The following is a 13,649-nucleotide window of genomic DNA, read 5'->3' on the forward strand; positions in this document are numbered from 1 at the left end:
AACGTCACAAGTCAAAGCAAAACAAGGAAGTGGATGCTCATGGCACCTGAATTTCTTGTTTAATCTTCTTAAATCGGGTTTTGTAAAGCACGCTCCTGCTGTAATCTTGTCTTAAGAAGTCGTTGACCTATCAGCTTTTTAGGTATTTCTTTTATAATCGGAGAGGGTACAGTGCACAGTGAGATGTTAAGATTTACAAACTGAATACATGTTAAATGAATGGAAGGCAAAAATATTCTCTAAGTCCACGGCATCCTTAACATGCAGTGAAGAGGATAATCTATAACAGGTAAGACTGGTAGCTGCTTGCTAGTTTCACTGTAGTGTTGTTAGCCTTTTTGCTTCTTTACCTAATATATTGCACAATTAGACATAGGTTATATATAATAATTTGTCATACCATCTTTAACTGCCCATTGTTTTAACTGATTAACGATTAGAAAGAAATTCATTAATTTTGTTTATTTTTAGGGTGAAAGATGAGGATGATCACCTTTTTCCTTATTGGGCTGACAGTCCACGTGGTTTTCTTCTTGTCCATCTTTGACATCTACTTCACATCCCCCCTGGTCCATGGCATGACCCCACAAGCTACTTTACTTGAACCACCTGCTTCTAGACTGGTTCTGATGGTGGCCGATGGACTCAGGGCTGACAGTCTGTTCACTCTGCTCCCAAATGGTTCATCTAGAGCCCCATTTATGAGGTTGTGACGCTGACTGAATAAATTAAATACATTTCTCTTTCTAAATAACTATTGTACAAGTAATGTATTTTCTCTTTTAGGAATATTATTGAGACTAGAGGTACATGGGGTGTGTCACATACGCGAGTGCCCACTGAGTCTCGACCTGGCCATGTAGCTCTTATTGCTGGTTTCTATGAAGATGTCAGTGCAGTTGCCAAAGGTTGGTATATAAGTACAGGTTCGTCACTTAAAATAACTTTGGTTTAACTTTGTGCTTTGCGTGTTTTCAGGTTGGAAGGAAAACCCAGTAGAATTTGACTCTGTGTTTAATGAGAGCAGACACACCTGGAGCTGGGGCAGTCCTGACATCCTGCCAATGTTTGCCAAAGGTACAAAACATGAATGGATTTAGATAACGCTGTAATTGTGGTTTAAATGAGCATTTGTTCTTATAGGTGCAACAGGAAGTCATGTTTATACCCACACTTACCCAGCCGTGGAGGAGGATTTTGCTTCCACAGATGCTTCCAGGCTGGACAGCTGGGTCTTTGCCCAAGTAAAAGTATGGGAATAGTTTCAAAAAGTTCACCAACATGTATAAATCCATAAAACTTTTTCATTATATTATACTTTTTACAGTCATTCTTTGATTCTGCCAAATATAACTCCAGTCTGAATGCCACTTTACATGAGGACAAGAATGTTTTCTTTCTCCATTTGTTGGGCCTTGATACAAATGGACATGCACATCGGCCCATGTCACAGTAAGATGTTTGATATACACTTCAGTAGGTCTGTCACGATAACATTTTTTCAAGCACAACATATTACTACAGAGAAATACTGTGATAAACGATAATATTGAAACTACTTCATACCACCGACACACAGCAGGATAATTCCTATAGGCCGTATCATTCAAAAGGAGTGAGATGCAATAAATAAATAGCAGAATTAACCAATATTTAGCCATAGAAGTTAGTCATTCAACCCTCAACAAAAATACTCAAAATTTCCCCACATTTAAATATAAATATTGAGCCCCAAAATATATTGTTCCAGCTTCTATGTACTGAACGATAAGTTGATACAGTAATTATCATGACAGGCCTATACTTAAGTCACTATTTTGTATCTCTGTTTTGAATACACATACCAAAACATAAGGTCTTATATCTGTAATATCTTTGAGCATTATGTTGTTGTTGTTGTTTTTTGATTTGCTACTAACCCATCGTGTTTTCTTTGTTTTCTTTAGAGAATATTTGAACAACATAGGTTTAGTAGATGCCGGTGTATCTGAGCTTGTTTCTATGGTTGAAGATTTCTTTGGACATGATGGGAAAACAGCCTATGTCTTCACCTCTGACCATGGCATGACTAACTGGGGTAAACAAATAAACAAATACCCTTTTTATATTAATTGCATGTATTATTTTTATGTAGCGTTGCCATGAGTCTCTTCTTATTTCTCTATTTTCTTAGGATCACACGGAGCAGGTCACCCCTCTGAGACTCTGACGCCTCTGGTCGTTTGGGGAGCGGGAGTCAGCCGCCCCGTCGCTGTTACTGAACCACAAACATTCAGTGATGGATATTTAAAAGGTAAGGTAAACCTCGGTCGGTAAATGTACTAAGAGATGTTTATGTTATTAAGTTATTCCTTCTGTTACCTGTAGATTGGAATTTGGAGCATGTTCGTAGAGTTGATGTCAATCAGGTAAGGTATCACTGTAATGGTCAAGAATTGATTTAATTAAAACAAAAAATAAATAAAATGCTGTACACATTTCTAAGTTTGAAATGTGAAAAATCTGTATATTTTTATAGGCTGACATTGCTCCACTTATGGCATCTCTGATTGGTGTTAATTTCCCAGTGAATTCTGTTGTAAGTAAAAAAAAAAAAAAGTAAACACATAAACTGCACATAACGTTATTTGTTTTTGAAGATATTGGCTTTCTTTAGGGTGTGCTGCCTCTTCGATACCTAAACAACAGTAAACGGTTCAAAGCTGAAAGCATGTACACTAATGCTATTCAAGTGCTGGAACAATACAAGGTAATATATGTAACGTACTATAGTAATGCAAAGGTATAAAGGTAAAAATATAATACTACTATTGACGATATACATTTTATTTTTGCTATGCTTCTAACTAACAGGTGAAAATGATCCAGAAAAAAGAGACCACATTATCCTTACTGTTTACCCCATATCAGTAAGTACAATATTAGACATTGACTGCATTCCAACAGTGGTGGAATGTAACAAAGTAAAAGTAGTAAAGTACTGTACATAAGTAGCATTTTTAGGTATCTGTACTTTACTTAAGTACATTTTACAGTGGATGCTTGTCATTTTTACTTCACTACATTTGAGAGCAGTATCCGTACTTTCTACTCCACTACATTTTTGAACAGGACTGAAAAGTAAAAAGTACTTATTCATATGATTTGAGGGGTTATTTTACCATGTTCGTGGAAACATCCTGTCTATTTTATTTTTAGTTCAAGTTTCGGCTTTGAGCAAACAAAAATAAATAATCAAAATTCATCAGAAAAAATTACAAATTAATTTGAAATGCTGCTGTTGACCAAAATATGTATCATTTTATTATCAATATCACTACATTTACTCTAACAAATGAACAATACTTGCGAAATACTTACTTTTTACTATTAAAGTACATTTTGAAACGGTTACATAAACACTGTTACTTAAGTAGATTTTGATACTGTGATACTTTTACTTGTATCTATACTTTTACTTAAGTAACAAAACTGAGTACTTCATCAATCACTGGTAGTTTTATTCTGTGCTTGTTAATTGTTTTATTTTTATTGTTTCAACAGATATTTAACAGACTCTGAACAAGCAGAACGTGTCAATCAGATCAGAATAATGTTTCAGCTGGAGAAATATGAAGATGTTGTGAGTGCTAGTAATCTCATTTCCAAATAATTGCATGTCACAACCTCATGTTTTTGTTCTCTTTTTTTTTTGTCCCTAGATTTCTCTCTGCCAGTCTCTTATCTCTCACTCTCTAAAAGGCCTAGTTTACTACCACACGTATGACAGATTCTTCTTGGGTTGCAGCGTTGTGCTTGGTTTTGTAGGCTGGACCTCCTATGTTGTCCTTGTTATCCTAAAAACTCATGCCAGTCTTAACAGAAATCCCAATCTCACTAAACAGGTAATTTCAGAAGAGCTTCTATGTGTTTGTTTAATGTGTGATGTAAGTGAATTTATCTTCTAACAGTGTATTGTGTTTTCAGATATCCAGCTTTCATTTGTCAAGGCTTTGTGTTGTTGTGGCACTATTGATTGCCATGTTTTTATTTATTCAAAGGAGTCCACTCACTTACTATATTTACTGCCTACTCCCAGTCCCAGTGTGGTATTCTGTCCTAAAGGAGTAAGTACTCAATCAAATCGCAGCAAAAACCAAGAATAACTCACAAGTTCATTATACGGTTGTGGATTATACAGTATGTTCAACAAATGACGAAAATATCAATCATCCCACGTCACTGCAGCCCATTGCACGAGCGCCCACAATTTCACAAGATGCAATTTACCTCAGACACAATTATCTGTGTATGAGCGCTGCAGCTTAATTAGGTCCTTTCATTTGTACTTGTTTCCATTAATGCGACACGTGTAAACATGAACAAAGAGTTTGTGTCTTTCCAAAACCTTATCTTTTGTGCTATTTTGCATTTTAGGTTTGGAACTTTGGTGAATTTGGTTCACTCTGCTCCATCTTTGCCACTGTGGAAATGCTTGGGCTATTTTGTTCTAGTTGCTTTTGGAATAGAGTTACTGGTAATCGAATATGCATTTGTTATATTTTGTCTTAATAAATATAATGTTATAGTATTTTTATATCAATGATGCTTTGCTGCCACCAGGTGGTGAGCTTCTTCCACCGTGCCATGTTGTCCGTGGGCCTGGCTGCTCTTTCACTGTGGCCCTTCCTCTCTGAAGTGTTTGAAAAAGCCAAGGTAATAATTTTCATATTCCACTGAACCAGGAAGTTCATGATTTATAACTATGATATGTTTAATATTAAACCAGAGGTCATGTGTAAATAAACTAATGTGGAACATAACACTTTGTTTCCCACGTAGGTTCGTTCCATGAGCTGGTTCTTGAGTTGTCTGTGTCTGGCCGTTTTCCCCTTGTTGCCGGTGGTCGGGCGGGAGCCAAATTTACATTTAGTGTAGGTGCTAATTTATTCTGACTTATAATTATCGCTAACTGATAAAATCTACAGCAATACAAATAGCATTCTGTATTTTTCCTATTAATAATCTCTATTTGAACAGCTCTTGTGCAGGTCTTCTAGCCCTTTTCACTTCCTTCTGTTTCCTTTGGTCATCACGACGGAGAACACCACTGCACCACAGTGAAACAAGACTTTTACTCATTCAGATGATCCATGTGGCTGTTTGTGCGTTCGTCCCCTCCCTCACACACTCCAGTCTGCAGCAGAAACGGGGCTTACCTCTGCTCAGTCAGATCATCAGCTGGACCACGTTAGGTGTGTGGTTGGTTACATCAACGAGAATATAATGCTTTATGTTAGTTTGACCATCTCTAATAAAACAACACAAAACATAATGGTCGGATTTGAATGAAATTATCAAAAATATCAATCTTATGTTAGAGTCTAGGCCTTATTGTGCTTATTTAAAATGTATCAGTTCAATGCATTTTCAAAACTTTTCTCCAAACGTTTTAGGTTCTTCGATACTTATTCCACTTCTGAGCAGTACACGTCTCTTCCATCGCCTCCTCAGTATACTCCTGTCTCTCACGGCCACTTACTTATTACTTAGCACAGGGTAAAGTATTACTATTACTATCTCATTGACTACAAACACTTTTTTTTTTTGCAGTTAAATGACATAAACTTTGTTGCCAGGTCTGAAGCCTTGTTTCCACCAGCTTTATCGTGGTTAATGTTTGTATGGATCAAAATGGAACAAGAAGCACTGCTCACCCAACGTGTATCTGGCAGACAAGAGGTACTATGCAGTGGTGGAATGTAATAGAGTAAAAGTGGTAAAGTACAGCTCTTAAGTAGATTTATTAAAGTACCTGTACTTTACTAAAGTACATTTTACAGTGGCTACCTTTTACTTTTACTTGTCTACATTTGAAAGCAGGTATCAGAGGGGTTTGAGGGGTGGTTTGTGGTTTTTTGTGTTTGTGGTAACATCTTGACTAAACAAAAAAAAGGAAAACTGTAAAATTCATTTATATTTTAACAGTTGACCAAAATATGTATCTCTTAAACTAACAGATACTTACATTTTTACTTAAGTAGATTTGTTCATGTGATACTTGAATAACTTTTTTACCTTTGTATTTGTTGTACTTCATCCAGCTCTGGTACAATGTCATTATTCAATATAATATATGTTATAACCCCCATTTAGTGAAGTTATATCTTTTTTTTCTTTCTTTTTAATAGCTCTCAACAGTTGATTTTGCTGCCAACATTGACATCACCAAAATTCGTCAGCTGAAGTTGGATGACATCCGGAGATCGTATTTTTTTGTATCCTTAAAACTATTTGTTGCGCAGTAAAGAAAATACTGTAACATTTAGAGGCTTTTTTACTATATTTAAGTAAAGATGTGTTTTATTTGTGACATAGGTTTGATCCTTGACCCTATATTAAGGTGTTTTTTATCATCACAGCTTTTTTTGGCACAGGAAACATCGCCTCCATAAACAGGTGAAAGGTTTGTGTTTTGTGGTCACTGACAGGAAGTTAAATTGTTGCACCGTGACAGGCAAATACCTAATCATTGTGGCATAATTGGCTATGCTTTGTGTTTTTTTTTTTTTTTTTTATTATTTGTGAATGTGACCTCACATACAGTAAATTTCATCACCACTTTTTCTCTTTTTATAGTTTTGACCCAGCATCTGTTTACTGTTTCCTCACTGTTTTTAACCCGTTCATCATGGGAGGACTCATGATGTGGAAGGTACGTTAGTACACAAAGTAATTCAAAGTGCTTTACAGGATAAGAAAGATGTTAAAATCACAATACAAAAAAAATAAAAACATGAATAATCATCCTGAAATTAACATTAAAAGAGGAGAGTGCAGAGTAAAACTATTTCAGTCGTATGCAGCTAAACAGAACTGTTTTGAGCCTGGATTTAGGCCTTTAGGCCTGTCTCACATCTTCAGGAGGACTGTTTTGGGTTTTAGCTGCATAAAACTGAAACGCTGATTCTCCATGTTTAGTCCTGTTTTAGCCCTGGTTTTAGTCCTGGCTTAGTGCCGGTTTAGTCCCGGTTTAGTCCCAGTTTAGCCCTTGTTTTAGTCCTGTTTTAGTCCTGTTTTAGTCCTGGTTTAGTCCTGGTTTTGTCCTGGTTTTGTCCTGGTTTAGTCCTGGTTTAGTCCTGGTTTAATCCTGTTTTAGTCCTGTTTTAGTCCTGTTTTAGCCATGGTTTAGCCATTGTTTAGCCATGGTTTAGTCCTGTTTTAGTCCTGGTTTAGTCCTGGTTTAGTCCTGGTTTTGTCCTGGTTTAGCCCCGGTTTAGTCCCGGTTTAGTCCCGGTTTAAGCCCTTGTTTTAGTCCTGGTTTTGTCCTGGTTTAGTCCTGGTTTAGTCCCGGTTTAGTCCGGTTTTAGCCCTTGTTTTAGTCCTGGTTTAGTCCCGGTTTAGTCCCGGTTTAGTCCCGGTTTAGTCCCGGTTTTAGCCCTTGTTTTAGTCCTGGTTTTGTCCTGGTTTTGTCCTGGTTTAGCCCTGGTTTAGCCCTGGTTTAGTCCAGTTTTAGCCCTTGTTTTAGTCCCGGTTTAGTCCCGGTTTAGTCCCGGTTTAGTCCCGGTTTTAGCCCTTGTTTTAGTCCTGGTTTAGTCCTGGTTTAGTCCCAGTTTAGTCCCAGTTTAGTCCCAGTTTAGTCCCGGTTTAGTCCGGTTTTAGCCCTTGTTTTAGTCCTGGTTTTGTCCTGGTTTTGTCCTGTTTTAGCCCTGGTTTAGTCCCGGTTTAGTCCCGGTTTAGTCCCGGTTTTAGCCCTTGTTTTAGTCCTGGTTTAGTCCTGGTTTAGTCCCAGTTTAGTCCCAGTTTAGTCCTGGTTTAGTCCCGGTTTAGTCCGGTTTTAGCCCTTGTTTTAGTCCTGGTTTTGTCCTGGTTTTGTCCTGTTTTAGCCCTGGTTTAGTTCTGGTTTAGTCTTGGTTTAGTCCTGGTTTAGCCCTGTTTTAGCCCTGTTTTAGTCCTGTTTTAGTCCTGACTCAGTCCACCAGCAGGAGGCCGGTCCCTGTGTTCCTCAGAGTTCATGGTTCATTCAGCACTAACATATCAGAGATGTACTTGTATTGCCTTTGCTAATTTACGTTTTAATATATTCTGTAGCTACATTTACCATCACACACTTATCTCTTTTAAATATGTACAATTGTTGTCTCTTCTTAGGTCATTATTCCCTTCATCATTGTAATGTGCACATTTGAGGCCATCCAAGTCACAACACAGCTTTCCTCAAGAAGGTAACACCAGAATCTGTCAATTACTAGTTAATACCCATCAATATTTAATTTGAGCTATGTTAATAATTCAGTAATAAACTAACGCGACCATAAACATCTTAAAACACTAATATTAATTCCTTATGTCATTCTGTTTCAGTTTGTTCCTCATCGTTCTTGTCATTTCTGATATAATGGCACTGGTAAGATTCAGGCTTCGTTATATTCTGTTACTTAAGGTTTTATAAATGATTTGATCAGTCTATAACTTCCTGTTTCCTCTTAGCATTTCTTTTTCATGGTTCAAGACTACGGCAGCTGGTTAGATATTGGCACGAGGTGAGTTCATTTCACTTGATTGTGTTACGTGTCAATACGAGATACTTTTTCCGGGTTCCGACTCATTTCTCAACTTTTACAAGTGTTTTATTCTTTTGCAGCATCAGCCACTATGTAATTGTGATGTCTATGACCATCTTCCTCATGATTCTCAGTGTGGTCACGCACATTCTCACCTCGCAAAGACTTGTTTTGTGGAGGAAGTCCAAAATACATTACCCATGAAGAACATGCTCAATTTTTCCAAGTACTGTTTTAAATTATATTGTATTGTACGTGAGAGTAAAGGGACTTTTTTTCTACTGACACTGCAAGTTTAAGATACAGTTACAACCAGAAGTTTACATACACCATATAAAAAGACACGAGCGCTTTTTTTTTTGCACAGTCTGACATAAAATCAGACAAAAATATTCCTGCGCTATGTCAATTAATGAATGAAATTAATTTTAAAAAATGTCAAACAAAATCCTTCTCTTGTTATTCTGACATTTAGCAAATAGAAGCAATTTTGGTAATCCTAAATGACCTAAAACAGCAAAAGTTTAGTTTGATTTCATGTCAGACAGTGAGAAAAAAAAAGCAAATGTGTCTTCATATAGTGTTAAGTAGTTTTAAATAAATGTATGAATGACAGGTCACCATGTCAGACTGACTTGACACTTCTAAAATGTTAAAATCGTACTTACGCAACAGTAACACAAACCAGGAACTTACGATTTACTAAGATAATAAACTTTATGACTTTACGATTAAATAAAGTAAGAGATATACTTCCATTTTCTTCTCTTTTATTATATACATGCATAAATGTTACACACAATATTTCATTTTTTTCAACATTTTCTGAACGTTTTTTTGCAGGAGTTTACATAGCGTGTACATAATGACCCTGAGTATATACTGAACAATATATAATGTTAAGCAAGTGATGCGTTTAAAAATAATCTGCTGACAACATAGGTAATAACCACATCCTTCTACTTCACTTGCAAGTCCTGTCTTTAACTCTAACCCTAAAGCTTACACTGGCAATAAAACTGATTTAGATTCTGATAGTACACACGCAACACCACACGCGTTAGATGTTAAAGTCACTTAAGATTACGTATTGTGCTGTCAAAGTGCTGCATGTGTGTATGTTTGTATGTTCTGTCACCTCCTATAGCCCGTCACTGTGGCAAGAAGAATGAGGAAGAGACTCATGGTTGGCCAGCGTCAGTGAAATCACCTCCTGTTTCGTATTAAGAACAAACGGTGAAGCCACACTGTCCCAATACGAAACAGGATCTTCAGACCCCAAACTGCAGATGCCAACCCCTGACAGGATGCTGCAGGTTTGAGATTTGAATATGTGAAGTATTTAAGATGGACGCTGTAACTGTGCCACACTTCTGACAATGATCGGATAATAAGTAAAGGATTTCTACTCTTTTTTTCTGCAAGGAACTGTCCAAAAGGTACGTCAGCTCTTGTAATAAATGCATGCATGTGGTATTGCAAGATAATTTTAACTATATTACTTTTTTTTTAACTGTTTTAATGTTAATTATTTGCTACTGATCCACATTTTTGAACATCTGGATAAGTGGACCAAAAGCTTACACGCTGTATTATTGTGACAAATTAAAGATTACATTATTTTGTCTAACTGATTTGTCCAATATTATGCTAAATTGACTCTTGTGAGCTTTTATCATGTCATAATACTGTTACCTCCTCAAAAACATACCCAAAGTCGTGTTTTGTCACATCTCCAAAGCTCAAAACGCTCTGTTCCACCTTGCGATGTCACGAACTGGTAGTTTTCTAAGTTAACAGCTATGTTTTACCTTTTAGCTTAGCAGAGATTGGTAATTCCAGGTTTGAAATGATCCAAATGATTCTAGTGAAGGTGTATGGAGTTTAAAAACATAATGGAACACTTCCTGTATTACCACATGACATCACAAGGTGGAACTGAGTGTTTTCTGTTTGCGAGAAGAACAGATTTGTGTGTTAAACGTGTGTGACTGAAATAAAACAAAACTATAGGTATATTTTTGATGAGGAAAATCATTATAACAGATGAGAAAATATTGTAATATGGGCCTTTTAACTATCGTACTCTATTTTCTGATATAATTTAAAGGTTAACGTCATTGTTTTATGTTGTTTTTAATTGTGTTATGTATTTTTTAAGATGGATCCAATCACATTTGAGGCCACACTACCCATGAATGTCTCTCCAAACTCCACCATTAGAAGTCATGAGTTCCACGACGTTCTCCTGGGCATCTACAGTCTTGTTTTCGTCAGCGGGATGTTATGTTTCAGCGTGGCCGTGCATGCTTTAAAATCATCAGCCACCTCCATCACCTCCATCGCCGTCTTCAATCTCTTGTTCACACACTTCCTCTTCCTCCTTACCATTCCCTTCAGGATCTACTACTACTCCACTCACTACTGGAACCTGGGCCTAGACTTTTGCAAAGTGGTCAGCAGCATGATTCACATCCATATGTACATGTCCTTCATTTTCTATCTAATCATCTTAATCTCACGACTTTTGAGTTTCTACAAAGGACAGAATATGCGTTCAATTCAGAGGCTGCACGCTCTCCTGGCCAGCGCCGCCGTGTGGATAATTGTGTTGGTTGTTACCCCTTGTGTGGTGACGCTTTCCTATGGTAAAATAGCAGGGCAAAAAGGGAACGAAACACGCGAATGTTTCACCTTCGCGGGGGAAATTGAATCGACATCCACCAAAGCGATTAACTACGTTGTTAGTTTATTCATTATTCTGGCAACGGCTGTGCTAACCTCTCTGCAAGCAAATATCTTACTGGTTTTGTACAAGAGGGATGGGAAGAAGTGCACGTTGCAGCAGGAGTTTAGTGCTCAGCTGAAAAGTCTGTGTTTTGCGCTCATCATGGTGGCTTCCTTCATCCCCTACCATCTTTTCAGATTGTATTACATAGAGCATCTTCATCTGGAGAGCATCAATGAAGTGTTCTTAAGTCTGACCACGTTCAACTGTTTGGACGCACTCACCTTCATGGGGACGAGAACGTGTTTTGGGTGCTATTTTGGTAAAAGACTATGCTAATAACTAACTGGGTGCTCATCCTATTAGCCAAAGAATTCAAAATGCAGTTTTATTAGACTTGGTCACTATTGTTTTCAGGTGTAGCTTTACAGTCCCTTTAAAGCCACGTTACAAATGTGTGAGGACAATTCTGCTTTTAGAAGGTACATCTTTGTGTGTTAGAGCTAAGGTTAATGCTAACTTCTATTAGAATGTTAAATGTTACATAAGAAAATTCGACGTGTTGTAAGGACGACCCACTTAGGTGTAGATAATATCAGTCAGTGGAGTAATTTAAATATTTATAAGGCTCTGAAATTAGAATTAGCGTTAACTCTGATGTGCAGCGACCGTTCTAAAAGCAGAAGTGTCCTCCGGTGAAGCTTCCCCCGCATTTGTAAAGTGACAGACACCTGCAGTTTTCTGTCTACTGTCTGATTCTAACCTCCTAACTTCTGACCTCTGACCTCTGACCTCTAACCCATCTGCAGCTCCCTGATCTGTCAAGATTTAGTCATTTTAATGCGACTCTGCAAAAACCTCATAGACATTACATTACGCCGGAAATGGTCGCACTGACTGTCCTTCGGATTGGAACTAGCTGCTACCGTTGGACCCAGCCCTGTTGTATTCTCACATGTCACCACTAGAGGCCGTCTATGTTACTGCGGGCTGGTAGTGTGTCAGCTTTGGCCTGACAGAAAATGACTAGAGAGGACCTGGTGAGGGGGGAACAGGTTTCACATCTACTCATCATGGATCTGTAATAAAAACTGGACACTCCCCCTCTGTCCCGGGGCAAGATCAACTAGTGGCCGCTCCAAGTACTGCAGCTTCCAGGAGCTTGGGCCCAGAAAGGCGTCTCCCATGAAGCACAACACATTTTTAGGAGTTCAAACTGCCCGTGTTCGGTTGAGAAAAAGGTTTCACAAAACTCTGATATTGAAGCGATTCTTCTGTTTTCACAAAATGAACATTTCAACAACAATCCTCAAAACAGCTAAAAGCCTAGCCCCGCTCTGAGCCGGTGCTAGCTCCGCTTCAGCAGCTGTCGCACGTGTCTGATGTCACATGGGGGAAGGCGTTAGCTCCTACTGCGAAAATAATAAGGAAGAGAAATTTATTTTTGGGCCCATGCACCAATGAGCACAAGCCACTGAAAACAACAGTGCACCATCTTGGGTTCATCTTCCTTATTTCATTATACCTCCATGCTACTGGTAAAAATAAATAAACTTACAGATGGCCGCTTTAAGAAATAATATGGGCTAAATGGTTCACTTCGCACTTTGCTGTAACTGGTTCAATCCACCTGTCACTCACTCAGATCATCATGGAGGCTGACCAATAGAACGAGGAACAACTGATGTATTTTAAATGTACGATCTATGACTTTAAATGTGTAAAAATATCAATAAAGATCCTGTGTAATCCCTCTCACTCATCCAGGAGCGTGGGTACTTTTCAAACCACTTTTCAAGCCTAAGCCAGTTCTTCAATTTAAACTGTCTCTGCTATTAAAAAGTCACCGCAAGGAAGTGTCAAAAGGAAGTGGTGCGATGCTTATGTTTTGCCAGGGTAGACATTTTAAAAATACAACATGCCTAATGATAATAGTGTTTATTAAAGGTCTGTAAATGTTCACGTAGGCTATTTTAGTTTTAATAATCATACTAATTATGTTATGTTAGCTTGAATTAATTGTGGGTATCCATTTAAACCTGTATTTGCGTGCATTTTAATAACATTTATCAAATTAAATATGTGTAGAAATATAGATGTAATGACACACTTATCTAATACGTTTGTGTGTCTTTGGCGCCATCTTGTGGTTAGAGCTGGTACTGCAACTCAACTGCTGGACATCTCTAGCAGAAAATAACTAACTACTGAGGCTAGTACTTTCTGTTTTGGACGTGGGGGATTTTTGAGCACGGATTTTTTTTTTTTTTTTGATAAATGATTACCACAAACAAAAGAATATGAAGTGAAATAACTGTCCAACTCATAACTTGTTGTTTCACTGTAAAACATTACCATAGCTGAGTCCTTCTTTCACT

At 37.7% G+C, this 13,649-nt stretch overlaps 2 protein-coding genes across 2 annotated transcripts; both read left to right on the plus strand.

Moving 5' to 3' along the window:
* Positions 1-6: 6 nt before the first annotated feature.
* Positions 7-9,300, plus strand: pign (phosphatidylinositol glycan anchor biosynthesis, class N). The gene is made up of 28 exons (XM_033986147.2): positions 7-289; positions 472-706; positions 787-908; positions 979-1,077; positions 1,144-1,250; positions 1,328-1,452; positions 1,947-2,077; positions 2,174-2,293; positions 2,368-2,408; positions 2,519-2,578; positions 2,657-2,749; positions 2,854-2,909; positions 3,544-3,622; positions 3,702-3,884; positions 3,967-4,106; positions 4,417-4,516; positions 4,603-4,695; positions 4,822-4,913; positions 5,020-5,234; positions 5,436-5,538; positions 5,619-5,721; positions 6,171-6,257; positions 6,383-6,438; positions 6,619-6,694; positions 8,131-8,204; positions 8,344-8,386; positions 8,470-8,522; positions 8,624-9,300. Exons 2-28 carry the CDS (start codon positions 480-482, stop codon positions 8,745-8,747), a joined length of 2,802 nt encoding a protein of 933 aa, XP_033842038.1. The 5' UTR covers positions 7-289; positions 472-479; the 3' UTR covers positions 8,748-9,300.
* A 497-nt stretch (positions 9,301-9,797) lies between these two features.
* On the plus strand, positions 9,798-13,032 carry LOC117388577 (probable G-protein coupled receptor 141). Its single transcript, XM_033986152.2, has 2 exons — positions 9,798-9,982; positions 10,705-13,032. The coding sequence occupies exon 2, from the start codon at positions 10,705-10,707 to the stop codon at positions 11,608-11,610; it is 906 nt and encodes a 301-aa protein (XP_033842043.1). The 5' UTR covers positions 9,798-9,982; the 3' UTR covers positions 11,611-13,032.
* The last annotated feature ends 617 nt before the right edge of the window (positions 13,033-13,649 follow it).

This window comes from Periophthalmus magnuspinnatus, chromosome 20, assembly GCF_009829125.3.
Source record: "Periophthalmus magnuspinnatus isolate fPerMag1 chromosome 20, fPerMag1.2.pri, whole genome shotgun sequence".
Classification (NCBI taxonomy): domain Eukaryota; kingdom Metazoa; phylum Chordata; class Actinopteri; order Gobiiformes; family Gobiidae; genus Periophthalmus; species Periophthalmus magnuspinnatus.

Excerpts from the sequence above, each read along its gene's own strand:
- pign (XM_033986147.2), top strand. The coding sequence starts at position 480 with ATGAGGATGATCACCTTTTTCCTTATTGGGCTGACAGTCCACGTGGTT. Across the intron at positions 2,294-2,367 it reads CAGTGATGGATATTTAAAAG|ATTGGAATTTGGAGCATGTT; the intron begins GTAAGGTAAACC and ends TGTTACCTGTAG. Across the intron at positions 2,750-2,853 it reads AAGTGCTGGAACAATACAAG|GTGAAAATGATCCAGAAAAA; the intron begins GTAATATATGTA and ends TCTAACTAACAG.
- LOC117388577 (XM_033986152.2), top strand. The coding sequence starts at position 10,705 with ATGGATCCAATCACATTTGAGGCCACACTACCCATGAATGTCTCTCCA.